General features: G+C 33.4%; 1 protein-coding gene across 3 annotated transcripts; it reads left to right on the top strand.

Moving 5' to 3' along the window:
• The first annotated feature begins 4,049 nt into the window (after positions 1-4,049).
• On the top strand, positions 4,050-15,424 carry LOC108196207 (pentatricopeptide repeat-containing protein At1g10910, chloroplastic). 3 transcript variants are annotated; one of them, XR_010285585.1, is made up of 12 exons: positions 4,050-4,410; positions 5,438-5,522; positions 6,385-6,648; positions 7,060-7,362; positions 8,939-9,043; positions 9,330-9,429; positions 11,102-11,364; positions 13,058-13,234; positions 13,310-13,438; positions 14,272-14,525; positions 14,762-14,825; positions 14,951-15,424. XR_010285585.1 is itself a non-coding variant. In XM_064081240.1 (11 exons), exons 1-10 carry the CDS (start codon positions 4,193-4,195, stop codon positions 14,506-14,508), a joined length of 1,938 nt encoding a protein of 645 aa, XP_063937310.1. In that variant the 5' UTR covers positions 4,051-4,192; the 3' UTR covers positions 14,509-14,525; positions 14,951-15,424. The 3 variants fall into 3 exon arrangements, 1 of the variants encoding a protein (XP_063937310.1); XR_010285584.1 differs by having other exon boundaries at positions 4,052-4,410; positions 11,045-11,364; XM_064081240.1 differs by lacking the exon at positions 14,762-14,825 and having other exon boundaries at positions 4,051-4,410; positions 11,045-11,364.
• Positions 15,425-15,862: the final 438 nt, after the last annotated feature.

Here is a 15,862-nt window from a genome sequence, read left to right as displayed (position 1 = left end):
GCTGAAGTTATAGCTAGATATGGTAACACTCTATGTAAATGTGTTGAATTGAAGTGAGTAGTTGCGTTAAGTAAACTCTCCTATTTATATACCGACTTCTCAGGAGAGTATTTGTGAGAAATATTTAATAAACAAGTTAGTTTAGCAACCAAAATGAGATTAAGTTAACAAGGAAAGACTAAAATTGATTTTGTGGCTGCTTTTCAATATTGGTGGGTAGTCTATGTGACCCCAAGCTTGTTAGTGCTCCCTTATAAAATTCAAAAACAGATTTAAAAATGATACATTAAAATGTGGGCAAATTGCTCCACATTGTTAATTACCCCTTTTGTAAGCGACTAATGGTTTACATATTATTTTTTAATTATATATAATATATTTGTGCTAAATATAGAAACGCACATATGGAATTTTTATAACATATTCACAAAGTCGAATATATATAAGTAAAGATTATATGTTACTAAACTAACTTTGTGAACATGCTAAATATTTTGTGCTAAATGAAACGCATATATATATCCACTAAGTATATATATCCTTGTAATCTCTCCATCTTGATGAAATATATGTTTGAGAAGGAGAGTTCTGACACTAAGCAATGGAAAAACCATACAGAAATGAGCGCCAACGCAAAATACCAATTTTAATAATTAAGATTCGGAAAGTAATTTAATCAGATATGCGCGTGAAAAAATACACATATATAGAGAGAGAATTTGTAATTTGTTGATTTTGTTTGCAATACATAAACTAGTTAATTTTCTATTTTCTTATATGAGCCTAGCAATTTTAATAATTATATGACATATATTTGAAGTATATTGAATTCCGAAAGTGATTGTATATGTTATGAAATATTGTGTAAATTAATTAATAATAAATAAAATATTCATCGATAAACAAATATCTTAATTAAGATAATAACTTTTCATAGACCAAGGGCATTTAGAAGTTTTACCTTAGTTAATACATAGAGTGAAAGTGATAATTTTCTACCCTGCATGTAAATTAGCAGGGACTAAAAGATTTTACATTTAGTCAACTAAATACACAATAATTCAAATAGATTTCCTATTCAATAATTAAAACTTAAAAGTACCACTCGGAAAAGTTAAACTGTCAACTTGAAGATATGGTTGCATGTATTGTATTAGCAAATAGCAAGTAGAAAGTCTAGTTTTCAACTTGCTGTCTACTACTAATCCATTTAAACGTTTAATTTGTGAAGAGTGAAAATGATGAGAGGCCATTATCGCCGAAATCAGAATCAATTATTGCATAGCTGCAACCGCATTCATATTAGCAGCTAGAGGCATGTCAAAAACGGAGAACTAATCCACTCGAAAACTATCTGATTTGTGATTGTTAATATATCCTCCCTCCCTTCCCTGAGCTCTATATGCAGAGGAGCGGCATATATTTTGAGTTGTATAGGCAAAAGAGCGCCACGCATTTTGATGATTGTCTAAAGTATAATTTTATAACTTATTTATGAAATTTTTGTTTCTGAATAAAAATTTAATTATTTAATTTTTTCAAAAAAATAAATTATAAAACTCTATTTTATACAAATTTTACAGTACATGCCAAATAGTGAACATATCGAATTAAATGGGATGGACTGAGTATACAATAACATGCATAAAATGATGAATATAAATACACCACAACTAACTAATTATTTCAACACTAACATGTGATAATGTAGTAATTTTCAATTTAGATAGAGATGGCTGGTTGAAAATGTATTGACGCAGCAGCCGAAATTTTCATTGGTGGTCCGCTTGCAAGTTGGATGATGAAATTCGGACGTTCTGCTTTGCTGGAGACTGCTGGTTTTTTAAAAAGCCCGAATGAGACATGTTAAATATACATGCAGGATGCATGTGCTCAGTCAGGCCTAAATCATAAAGATTGGTTGTGAAAATATAGATGGTCAAACAATTTTGTTGATAGAAACTAAAATAAATTAAAGAACTTCGATTTTTATGGCAAAAAAATAAAATAATAAATTTAACAAATTCGGGCAGACTAACGATTAAATATAGATTTTATCACAGATTTAGAGGACGTTTAGCTGATACTTAAATGAGTCTCGTTAATAAACCTAACTCATTTGTTAGTATTTATATTTGTGATTTTGTGATATGGAATGAAAACTCATTCTTATTTGATAGATAAATTATTCTTTTCACCCTACTTGAGATATTCATTTTCATATACTTCATTTTTATATTCTTTAATTTCATTTTTTATCCTTCATTTTCATTTTTATCTATCATTCCAATGTCCCTTTAATATTTAGGGACAAAAAAAAATCTTAACTCATTCATAATTTTTTTACTTCTTCAGGTCTCTAAATATAAAGGGTTGTGTGAATCGCGAGTGGAAATGAAAATCGAAAATTAAGAAAAAAAGAATATGAGAATGAGTATGATAAAAAAATGTAACGATTAGGATTCTCATTTCATATCATAAAATTACTTATTCAAACACCAAGTTAAGATTTTGGTTCTCGTTAACCAAATTCACTAATCATGAACAAAAACAATTATGATTCCCGTTAATCGAATTCATCAACCATGAACCAAAAACATTATGATTTACGAAAGTCTCGGTTCTCATCGGAGGCAGACAACCAGCTGACAAGTTTTCTCTTCTTTGATTTGCTGCAACTCTCTCTCAAACATTGCAGGATCAATCGCACGTTTGACTTGAGAATCACGTGTTTCCCTCATGGTCACAATCACATGTTCTACTTACGGACCATATACGCCTGTCGGCGTAGACATGTAATTCTAAGAAAAAATCATCGCTGGTATCATATGAAAACCAATAAATGCATGGAAAATCTTGCAGCATCCCAGTGGGCCAAGTGGTTGTTTTTTACCCCTCAAGATTCGTTATAGAATTTAACATGATGCTATATTGTGTCACTTTTATAGGCCAATGGTGCATGCATGATTAATTAGATAATTCATAGGTTGGAAGTTGAAAGACTGCCGAGTGATAAGACTGGGGCGTTGAAATTCTGTTGAATGATGTTCCATGCTAGTATGACCGCGCCTTTGTCTATTTCGTTGGGCTCATCACAAGATTCACAACGAATCCGCATGGGACGGATTCCCAGTCAATTGTATGATAAATGACCGTGGTAATTAGCGGTTAACTGTTAACAGATCGAATTAGATGTTTTGATATTTTGATTAGCGGATTGCATTAGCGGTTTATTACAAAACTGTTTGATTAATAATTAGTTTTTTGTGACACATACCAAAACTTCTAAACCAAAAAACTATTCAAAGTAGTTTTTTGATAATTAACTTTTTAAACCAAAATTTTTATTTCAATCCGCTAACTATCAGACACTAACATTAGCGGATTGAAATTATCAAATCTCTGAATCACCCCAAACCTCAAATTTTACCCTGTAACCTTGAAACATGACCAATAATTATTTTGTTCCGGCTTGAAAAGCATTCGTTATACGACATGATGAAAGCAGATAAATTTACCATTTCTCTTGGGCCTAAAGCGAGACAGAAGCCCACAACTCAGCCCAGCAAAGAGGCCCCATTGTTTTCACAATTTTCACCATCTTTAAGATATTAATCAAGATATTCTTTTTTAGAAAATTACAGAACTAAGTATTCCTTAATATGTATGTTTTTTCTAAAATGAACATAAAAAATTGAAGAAATAATAAATTAGTAAAAAGGTTCTTTACCAGTTAAGTTTCATAAATGTTATTAAATTGGTCAAATGAAATTAAAAAGATAATATATGTAGGGGAAATGCTAAGTACCCAAAATACTGTCCCAATTTTTTTATCCAAATAATGTGTAAAATTCTGATTGGTTGCATTTATTTCAATAATAATGAAACCTCTTTACATGTGCATCAATCACTTAATCAACATTTTTTACTTATCTGCCATGATAAAAAAATTAAAGAAATTTTTTGGTATATGTAGCATAGCCTTATATGTAGGCTTGGAGTCATTACTATCGGATGTAAAAGCTTTGTAAAATATAGGGATGAAACTGAGAAAATTTTAAAAATGGAGGGGCACATTTACAAATGGGCAAAAAGATTGAAGACACAACGGGTTTGAAGATGTTTGATCTTTTATTCACAACTGCTAACCGCTAGTAATACATACATAATTCTATCCTGAAAGACATTGGAGATGTCATGTGTTTTTGGTACTAATAGATTTCACCCCATAATTCTGACAAACCCACTTCCCAGTTTCATCCCTCGTGTTTCATCAACAACTTCAGCTGCTGTTCACTTGGGACCCACTAATATTTCCACCCAGAAATCATCTCTTTCCTTCAAAACCAGACGAAATGATGCAATTCTTGATATCCAGCATTCTTCTGATCTGGGTTCAGCTCTTGCAAGGTATTGCTTTTGTGTGCATTTTGTGTGAATATTTGTATGTCTGTATTGCTTGTTAGGTGTTTGATATTTGGTGTCAGCTACATTTTATTTTGTTTGAGATGGGTGTTACACTGTTAATGTGGCTCATTATGTGTTTGGTGACAAAAACAAGTTTCTTTTCGTATGAAATTTAATTGCTTTACTTCAATGATTATCAAGTTGGAAGCTAAAATTTGACAGGTGTTTGGAATAAAGTTGGACAGTAGGATTGTCTAGAACAACATAATATGTTCCTTAGGTAGCGGGATTTTATTTATGCATTGTGTACTCTCTTTTGAGTTGTATTTATGCTAAGAGAGGGGCGCCCGTCTAGGAATCTACAAGCATTTGCATTCTGTCTGCAAGCGTTAGCCTAGCAGATACTTCTCTCTAGGTTGAGGGTTCTAATTTTTGCGGAGGAGGGTGTGTGAGTGTAATTTTGTTTGTCTTAACAAAAGAAGAAACTATACTGAGAAAGAAAGATTTCATTACTCTTGCTAATAAGGTTCTGGATACATAAGTTTGTCCCATATGTACTAGTACATAGTGATAACCACTCCTAAAAGATGGTTATATAATGACTTCCAATAACTATCTTTACCAGCTTATTCATCCTAGTCCCTTCAACTAATAAATTGGATAATTTTTAATATTTTTGGATATTTATTGTGACAAGTTACCGAAATTAATTATTTTCAAAATCAGAAGTGTTTATGGAACAACCTCCCTATTCCTGGAAATGGGGTTGGATCTACGTACATTCGATCCTCCCAAGACCCTACTCTAATATAAGGCATGTTTGGTTTAATTGATTGCAACAATATTATACCGAAACATGCGCATCATTCAGCTAACTAATGTGGCTTTTGTTATTATGTCGCATGTCGGTTCCGCTTTTGTTTTCTTTCTAATTTTCAACCAATTAACTAAAACCGGGATGTTATTGTTAGAAGCAAAAGCCTATATCGTGAACCTCCAGTTGTATTTTCGCATACATTCTGTTTCACAGGTCAGGAGGAATTTTGAGGGTGGAGGACTTGAATACTATTTTGCGTCATTTTGGGAAGTCACAAAAATTGAAGGAGCTTTCTCAGGTCCACATCTTGAAAACTGCCTTACTTTGCAACTGCTAATTGTATACATACATTTGCATTTTTATCTGTAACTTGAGTTGATATAAAGTTTTTTTTAAAGCTGTATTCTACATTATAACTTTGACTTGTTTTAGCAGATTAGCATGTATTAGCATATAATAATTATAACAATGGAGCGTTTATTATTTTGGAATTAATAGGATTTAGTAAATATCAGAACTGATTATGATTTTTATAACTTTGAAGCAACAATTTTTATGGTTATATAGAATTGTGGCATTGGTATAGGATTGTTTATATGTCGAGGACATATTGACCCTTTAGCTCAAAGTTAACTCAGTCATAAATGCATGTCTATAATTAGTGGGACTATGTGATATATAATATGAAAACACTTTAACTAAATTAATGCACCAACTACGGAAGTTTTGTCTAGGCTGTTTTTGTAAAATATAAATGATGACTTTGTAGCTAATATAGAGGGCTGTTTTTGTAATATTTAAATGGCAACTTTTTAGCTAAAATAGATGTTTGATGCACGCATATTAATTCTCCGTTGTATAAGTAGACTCAGAAACTACTCCAGTCAAATTATTTGGGCCTGCCCATTATCAATCTGGTGAAGAGATTGCTTTTCTTTTCTTCTAAAGTTTTGTTAAGATACATTTAAGTGTTCACGATGAAACATTTGAAACTTATAGCGTGTTGAAAATTATAGCTTGTAAGTTGATGGTTTAAAGCTTTTGAACTTTAACATTCTCAAGATTACACTTAATTGCTCATGTGACTCCCCAAAGGTACTTTTGCGGCTGATGGTATAAGTTATTGACAATTTAACATAGACTGAATGTAACTATTGCAGCTTTTTGCGTGGATGCAACGAACCAGGAAGATCAGTTTTGCATCTTATAGCAGTTATATAAAGCATATGGGGAAGAGCCTTGATCCTGTTAAGGCATTAGAAATTTATGATAGCATAACAGATGAATCAACAAGGAATCATGTCTCAGTCTGTAATTCAGTTCTTAGTTGTCTGGTGAGGAGTGGTAAATATGATAGCAGCGTCAAACTATTTCATCAGATGAAGCGAGATGGTCTAAGCCCGGATATTGTTACATATAGTACGGTATGTATTCAGTTTGTCTTATGCTATGCATATCAGCTTCGATGTTATGCAAAAGTCCATTAAATCATACTATGTTCATTTATTAATGTTCCTTTGGACAATATTTTGGTCGAACTGACCAACCTCTGACTTCTATCAAAAAATTATTGATTTATAGTTGTGACATTTAAAAACTTGTGGGTGACCGTCACCAAATATACTTTCATATGCATATTATCTTACATATTAAAAATATGAAAAAAATATAATGATCATATTTGGTCAAATAGACTTTGTCCAATGGAATATTTCAATATGAACAGAGGAAGCATTGTAATTAGATTTAGGGTTTGCTGAATATGGACTGCATCGTGCATTGGTTGACCCTTATAACCACCTCAGATTTCCTTTTCTTATTTTTGTAAACTTCAGTTGCTTGCAGGCTGCTCCAAGATCCAGAATGGCTACTCCAAGGCTTTGGATCTAGTTCAGGAGCTCAAGTATAATGGACTGGTCATGGATAGTATTACCTATGGGACACTTCTAGATGTATGCGCTTCAAATAATCAGTGTGAAGAAGCCGAGAAGTATTTTGAGCTTATGAAGGATGAAGGCCACACTCCTAATGTCTTCCATTATGGCTCTTTGATCAATGCCTACTCAGTGAAAGGGAATTATAAAAAGGCAGATGAGTTGATTGTAAACATGAAAGATGTGGGGCTTGTACCAAATAAGGTTTGTTTTTATGTTCCCCTTATCCATGAAACTGATATAATTCAGGCGGTTAGGTCCAGTGTTGCATGGTTCAGGAGTCGTTCGGGTACGTGTTACGGGATCGGGTACATGGAATGTTAGGTTTTATGTATCGGGTACGATGACCCGTGAATTGGATTTGCCGCTCGATATGAGGATCCTTTTTAGTGACTTTTAATGAACTATGTATGGTTAAAATATTTCTTTTACCTAAAAAATATAGAAGTAAGAAGTAAGTTAATCAGAAACTGAATTCACTTTAAGGTTACTTATAAAATGGTGAGGATCTTCAATTGATCCGTTTTTATAATCAAGACATGTGTTTTTGTAATCAAGGCATGTCTCAGTGTGTTTTTTCTTTGATCCGTGTCATCTTCCCAACTCCTTCCTTTTCTTATTTCTTTTGGCAAAAGTATGTTTCTAAAAATCAAGATGGGATGGCTTTAAATTCTCTGGTGTATCATCTCTTTGTTGATTCTTAAATTTTATAGAACTTGTGGATGAGTTTTTTCAAGGGCATGGCGAATTTATTAAACATTGGTTTAAAGTTTATTTCAACAAAATAGTTATATAAAAAATGATAGATAGATATCGGTCAGAATATTCTTGACTTTGGTAGAGAATATGAATAGGAATTGTTTCCTTTGTCATTCACTTGGGTGGCTAAATTTAGGAAATAAGGATTACTCCTTAGAAGGAGATGTAATTTTTTTTTTGCTGAAAGAGGGCTTTGATTATTATTGAATTGAGGATATTTTCTTCCTTGTTATTGGTTTTGCATATTAAAAAAATTGTTTCCTTACGCAGTCAAGAACAAAAATTTGCTGCAACAGCCTCCTAATAAAACCTTAAAATGTTAAGAGCTCCCCTTCCTTGTTTTCAAGAGCTCCTAGTCATCCCTTATACTATTTTTTATGAATAAAATATTCATTTCCCACCAACTTTAATCTTCTTCCCTTGCTATTTCACTTAAATTTAATATTATAATATTAACGAGAAATATAATAAGGAGTGTTGTTGGAGTTGCAATACCTTATAATGTCTTAAATCATTAAGAGCTTGGATGTTTATTTTATGCAAGGAATGCACTAGAAGCCTCTTGGAGTTGCTCTTAAGTCTTAACGTATTAAGTTTACATGCGGTAGTTCTTTTAATGATAAACCCTGTTTCTTCTCTTTCAACTTGACGTGCTGCTATGTCATTATGGTATTCTTCTCTTTTAGATATATGTTGCATGGATTTTTATGCTTCTTATGCTGTGTTTTCCTTCAGTTTGGCAGGTCAGTTGTCTAATACTTACCAAGGCATTTTTTGAAATATTTAACTATTTTTTTTTCGTGTAATAACATTTTTTTACTATCCTAAGGTATTAACTTTTTCAGTAATAATTGTTGGTTTATTGAATAGATATGTTTAGGTTCAAGTTATATTTGTTTCGTAGCACCCCACTCCTCACCTATTCTCCTAACCTAGTGGAAGTGTCTTATGGGGGCATAGCTCTGTGTGTAATGCGTCTGTCCTAGTGACTGATATGTACCAATGTGGTTAATCCTTGCAGGTTATATTGACTAGTTTACTTAAGGTTTATGTTAAAGGAGGTTTGTTTGACAAAGCAAGAGAATTACTAAATGATCTAGATGCTGCGGGGCATGCTCAAAATGAGGTACACATAGTGAAATTGTCCTTTACACAACCCCTCTCATAGTACGGGTCTTTAACCATTTTTATGAATTTACAATACTCTTGACCTTGAATTACAAAATTCCAGTCTTGCTTTAATACATATTGTACTTGGACAGTATGTAACTTGTAGAGCTGTTTATGTTGTGGTGTGATCCAAAATTTAAAATATTATTTAAACAATTTTTTCCTTAAACACAGTCACCATGTATAGATATTCCTTTTTTGAAAAAAGAGTTGTATGGCTTATCATTGCAATCTCGTTGTAGATTCCTTACTGTATACTGATGGACGGCCTAGCGAAGGCTGGACAGATACAAGAAGCGAAATCAGTATTTGATGAGATGAATGAAAAAAATGTGAAAAGTGGTATGGCTTCTGACAGATGCAGTAGCTAAATTCTTTTTTGCATTATACTCTTATACCTGTAAACAAGATGAACATAGAAAGAAATTATGGTTATATAATCAAAACTTTCACTGATATAGGTTGTATAACATGTACCTCTATTTTATAATTGAAAGGAATCAGCTGCATTACATATACCTACATTAGGTTTTTGTAAGGTGTATCATCTCGTACAAGATTGTAATCTTAGAGGAACAAATTCCATCAAAGAAAGTTTATTATCTGACCAAAGGACATGCAAGATGTCCCCGGAAATTTAGATAATAGAACTTATCTCCGAAAAGGGTCAAAGTGTACCTGGAGACAAAAGAAAGAAAATAAGTTATAAGCATAAAAGTTGCAATGCTTATAAACAATCATAAAACAGTAAATAAAATAATCAAATGCTTTTTCTTAGCGCATGATACTATCTAAATAGGTGAAGAAGTTCAAAGTTAGAATTTAACTCGAAAAAGTAAAGACACCTAATAAAATAAAATAAAGATGAAAATATTGTAATAATTTAGTAAAATACCATGAACGCTATCAAAGTCACCTAAAAATGAAACATAATCATCGTAAATTACATTTAATCACCATTGTATATGGTCTATATGCCTTCAAATATGGCCAAAAACGCCATTTGAAAATGGTACCCTCGTGTAGTATGACATATAATTCACAACTAGTTGAATTAGTAACACCTGAAATGCAATAAAGAAATAAAATAATTAGAGATTGTTTTACCATAAGTTATAATAAATTAGACCAGAGAGTAGGCCAATGAATATCATGAGAACATAATTTCAATTAATATTCGCCACTACCTGACACAGCTCAAGACGATATATGTTTAGTAGATTTCACACTTGATATAAATATAAAGAGGATCTTCTAAGTGATTAGCATGGTGTGTACATTAGGGGTGGAGCCCCTTAAATTTGTGAGTGTGAGGTGCCATGGATAAGGCGTCACCGTTGGCTTCAGAAAATTGGGAAACAATGGAACTTGTTTGTAAATAAGTAAAAGTACCTGAATTGATTGTGAATTAGCTCTGATTATAATGCATCTTTTTGGAATTGATCGAGATTTCCGATGAAATGACGAAAGAAGGGCCTAACATTATATGTAACACAATATTAGTTATATATACCTTTATTCGTTTAAGTAAATGGAAGCAGCTGGTGCATCTTCCTTATTTCCTGCTTGCTCTAAAGAATAGTAAGACAACATTTGGATCCAGTTTGGTACATCTTCAATATTAGTAACCTTTACTATGATGTACCAATATTAGTAACCTTTACTATGATGTACCGCTACCCCACATTACCTAGTAGTCTGAGGGACTTGATACCTTGAAAGGACCAAGATCTCTCTCATGCACCTTGCTATATGCAACGTTAATTTACCATCAGCGTTCTTATTATATATGTTAGAGTATTTCTATATCTGTTCTATACTGTTTAAATCATCTTTCTTACTTCTTCTTTTTTCATTTTCATTTTCTTTTCTTTTTTTGCTGTAAGAATCAGAGATTTTGGCTTATATATGTACAGACAAAGTGTTAAGATTCCTACTTCGTGTGAAATATTTCTAGATGGCTACTCCTACAGCATTATGATTTCTTCATTTTGTCGCTCTGGCCTACTTGAAGAGGCGAAGGAACTAGTTCTCCAGGTTGATGCCAAATATAAAAGCTATGATGTGGTCCTGCTGAATACGATGCTATGTGCCTACTGCAGAGTAGGAGAAATGGAAAATGTAATGATAATGTTAAGGAGAATGGACGAATTAGCAATAACCCCTGATAGGAATACCTTTCACATTCTGGTCAAATATTTTTGTAAGGAGAAGATATATATGCTTGCTTATCAAACATTGGAAGACATGCACAAGAAAGGACACCAACCAGAGGAGGTATTTTACTCCTTGCACCCAAAACTAACTTTCATAGTATCAGTAGTGTGTATATATCAAGTGTGCATACATCATGAACATTCTTGTGGTTAACCTTAACCGCTACATTTCAAAGGAACAGTTACCTTAAGACTTCCAAATTCCCTACTTCGCTATATTAGCCATCTGCAGTCAACCTGATTTATATTTATCCCAATATCAGGGTTAATTATCGAAGTCATTACTTAGCAAATACATGTCTCAAATCACCACACAACCAAGACATGTCTCAATTCTCCCTTGTGGTGTATTGTTAAGTTCTTATCAAATGTATCCAAGTTCATAATCCTGGCTTCGTTCACCGTAAGAAGTGCTGCATGTTGAAAAGTGTAATTGAGAAGATTTATAAATTATGATGTTTATGGCACATGTACTGTATAGATTTTGTTTTTTCACAAAAGAGTGTTATCAGACCTCATGTGCCATGCTGGATGTCCAGCAAAGCGCCCAGTCAGATAGTGGGTCCCATTTGACATGTTCGTCAGTTAAAAAATAAAATAAAAATCTGTTAATTTGTTAACGTAGTGTACTTTCTGTGACTCTGATGTGTGAAGCGAGATGTTTTGGTTGTGTGGTGTATCGAGTTGTGTTAAGTGGTTCTTTTCATTGTTAACCAAATAATATTGTGTAATACATTGAGTATTTTTCTGAAAACTTGTGTTGGCTGCCTTCCATTTCCATACTTCGTCTCCCCATTCGTGTTCTGTCCTTTTGTAATTTGGTACTGAAGAGGTAATGAAATCTGATATTAGGTTCTTATACATATCATTTCTCTTAAAATATAACGAGTTTGGCCTTTGCCTGATTGTTTGGACTTTGTATCCGTATGAATGCACAGTCTACTGCCTCGAGCTTTTAAGAAAGTCAAAGTTAATGTACTCCGTAGTAATTGCATGCAAAGTTAGACAATAGTGGGAGTCAAAGTTAATGTACTAATAGAATGTAGGGGTGGCAAAATCCAACACGACGAACCCAACTCGAAAAGTACGGATTAGAGTCAGGGTTTTTATATATTGGGTCGGGTAATTTTTTTATCCAAAAAACTTGAGTCAGTTCAGGTTAACCCAGAGTACCCAAACCCGACCCGAAATTGTTTTATAGATAATATATTATGTACAATATATAAATTAACATTACAAAGTTTCATGCATTTGTGATATATTTATATATTATTTAAACAAATTTATCCACTTATGATCTTATAAAATTATTATTTATATTTTTTTAAGATATTATAATAAAATATAATTTTATATAATAAAAATAATAAATTTTTAAATTTTTGGTCAAAACGGGCCATTTTTTGGTTGATCGGGTACTGAACAAGTCGGGTTCAGGCTGAAATTTTCAACCTGTCTCAGGTTCAGGTCGACCCAAGAACAGGACCGGGTGAAAACCCCTATCCCGAACCAGACCCATTACCCGACAATGCAAAGTTAGACATTTGCAATCTCTTTGAAAAGAAAATCAAGCACAATCATCAAGTATCCTCACTGTTCTCTGCAAGTACATATGTTGCAAGGTTACAACATCTTAGCAATATGATATCTTATTAATTGACTTAAAATTCATTTCAATACTGAAAACTGAGGTATCTTCCTGATTTGCTTAGGATGATTTTAGAAAGAGGTTTCTTAGAGGTTCTTATTTGCAGGAATTGTGTTCTTCCTTGATTTTTCATCTCGGCAAAACAGGAGCACATTCACAAGCATTTTCTGTATACAATATGTTGAGATATGGCAAGAGGTCAGTGTGCAAGACCCTTCATGGGAAAATTCTTCACATTCTTATAGATGGAAGACTTCTCAAAGATGCATATCTGGTTGTGAAGGTATGCTGTATATATTTCCTGTGGAGTTTGTAAATGTTTGTTGCAAGTTAGTTACTCTTATTATTGTATGTGCAGGACAACGCAAGGTCGATTCCAAGATCGACTTTGAAGAAATTTGCAGCATCCTTTATGAAATTTGGTAATATTAACTTAATAAATGATGTGATCAAGGCTCTTCACAGTTCTGGGCACAAGATTGATCAGGTAATTTGATGGTTTCAATTTAAGCAAGCAACCTATTGAAAAGTTTATTTTTAGTGGTAGACTGGTAGTGGAACATTAATGCAATACACTGTTCTGAAGAATCTGTGGATATTTTTATTGGCTTGACTTTACTTCTTCTCGCTCCTCACTTCCCCTTCCATGTACAGCTCGTTAAGGAATCTATATAAAGTTACTTCATATCCTCAAATAGGTCGAGGATAGAGAATATGTATGTTGCCTCAGCTTTGTCTCCATCACGGAGACTGCATATATATGATGTGTTTGTGGGGTCACGACTCACGGGTGGATCAATATACTTTGCTTCTGAAGCCCATGAGACTTTCTAAATATTTCTGGATTATATTTTATACTAGGTAGATATTAAGAGTTTCTACCTAGAGATCTAAATGGTTAGGTATTATCAAAACTAGAATCAAGTTACCTATGTTCATGGACATTAAAAGTTTATGAGAAGAGATTAATTGTTAGAGATTATTGTGATAAATTCAAGTCAACATAGTTATTGAATTCTTATGCTTGTAGATACAGATATCAATTGTATTAATGTTAAGAAACATAAAGTTTTTAATTTTCCGTGAGTTAATGCATGTATTCTCTGCTATTCGAACACTTGTCCATGCATCTATTCCACACCTACTTTACTACAGCCTTAATAATAATTTGTGAAGCAGCCTCTGGAGTCTGGACTTCTATTTTACTCCCTATATTTGCAAAAGCAATCAGAGAGTAATTTAGCTTTGAAATTTCTCTACTTGTGTTGCTTTACCAAACAGAGCCTAGACTCATCCTGTGTACGCTGCTCTCTGTTGCAGGGTTTATTTGAGATGGCCATATCAAGGTATATCGACCAACCTGAAAAGAAGGATCTTCTTCTCCAGTTGCTGCAATGGATGCCTGACAAAGGTTATTTTGTTGATTCCTCAACAAGAAACTTGCTCCTTAAAAACTCAAAACTTTTTGGCGCCCAACAGATTGCTGAGACATTGTCGAGACAGCATATATCCTCAAAAGCTCCAAGGTCTCATGAAATGAAGGATAACTTATCGTAAAGAATGAATCATATTAGGTATAAAAATTGAACATAACACATTATAAATGCACTAGATTATGCTTAATGAGAATGCTCTCCCGTGTCATCTATATCAATATAAAATATAAACACTGGGGTTAATAATTTATTATCCATAGCCCAGGGAGTTGTAATATAAAGTATAATGCATTCATGAGTTTTACATAAAATTAGAAATGTTCCTCACAGTGCGTGCTTTATAAATGGATAAATGCTTGTGTCCTTGCATGCAGTTAACTTGGACGAATTATGGTTTGTTTGGTGCAACATGTTCTGCACTTCAGCTCGAGCACTAAGGTATCACCATATCTGAGAGAGATGCAGATTTGATGTTCATGGGTCTGCTCCACAAAATAAAAGTCCTACATAAACTGATTTATTTTCCAATTTAACTGATTCATTTTCCCTTTCAATTTCTTCAGTTTTTAGGGGAAATCTCGATTCCTTTCTGCGATGATAGTAAAGCTCAAAAGATGTGCATGGGAACTACTGAAATTGATTAGCATGACTATTATGAAGATATCATGCCCTAAACAGGTTCTCCTTGAACTTTCCAAAAGATCCTAATATTTTTGGGCTGGTGCAACACCATTGAAGATCCTCCGTGTGTCTACTTGTATACTTTGAGAGGCTTCCACCTTTATTGAGTTACAATCTGCCATGAACATGAGGTTCAATATGTTAACTTTCTATGTATAGATTACTATACATTCCTTTACTTTCAGATATACAGTATGAATGGACAAGGGAAATAACTGACATTCTGATATTCAGGGGTAGGGGATGTAGACAAATCATATCTGGAATATATAAGGCAGGTAATGGGTTCAACTGTAAAAGAATACAATGTAATCGTAGCCTATGTGCTTTTGATGAGGAGTCCCATGTTTAAATTTTGTGTTTGTGTTTCATATTCTGAATTATGTATATTAAGAAATTTTTGATGTGTAATTACTTAAATGATGGAATAAGTATGTTCAACATGTATAGCAGAGAAGATGCAAATTTTGTACTGGAGTATTTGTCCTGTGTGAGCCGAGAGGACATATGTATGTCGGTGGAAGGTGATGCACATCTCTGAGATGCGTGTTTTGATAATGTAATTTACAGAGTGCAGACCCAAAATTTCCAAAAGAAATTGATGTTACAGATGTGTTTGTCTCATTCTAGGCAGATAATTATGATCACGGATCAAATTACAGAAGGGAATCTGGAAATTTGTATGGTCTGAGTGAAGGATTGGGGTGTGCAGTGGATACCGGGTTGAATAAGAGGAAGTTGTCGGAGGAAGCCAGAGCAAGGGTGGTCAGGAGGTCAGTCGAAAGTTGTCGGAG

Source organism: Daucus carota, chromosome 7 (assembly GCF_001625215.2).
Source record: "Daucus carota subsp. sativus chromosome 7, DH1 v3.0, whole genome shotgun sequence".
Taxonomy (NCBI): Eukaryota; Viridiplantae; Streptophyta; class Magnoliopsida; order Apiales; family Apiaceae; genus Daucus; species Daucus carota.
The sequence above is the reverse complement of the archived record's forward strand: the minus strand, read 5'-3'. Positions and strand labels throughout refer to the sequence as shown.

Excerpts from the sequence above, each read along its gene's own strand:
- LOC108196207 (XM_064081240.1), top strand. The coding sequence starts at position 4,193 with ATGTCATGTGTTTTTGGTACTAATAGATTTCACCCCATAATTCTGACA. Across the intron at positions 5,523-6,384 it reads AATTGAAGGAGCTTTCTCAG|CTTTTTGCGTGGATGCAACG; the intron begins GTCCACATCTTG and ends TAACTATTGCAG. Across the intron at positions 6,649-7,059 it reads ATATTGTTACATATAGTACG|TTGCTTGCAGGCTGCTCCAA; the intron begins GTATGTATTCAG and ends TGTAAACTTCAG.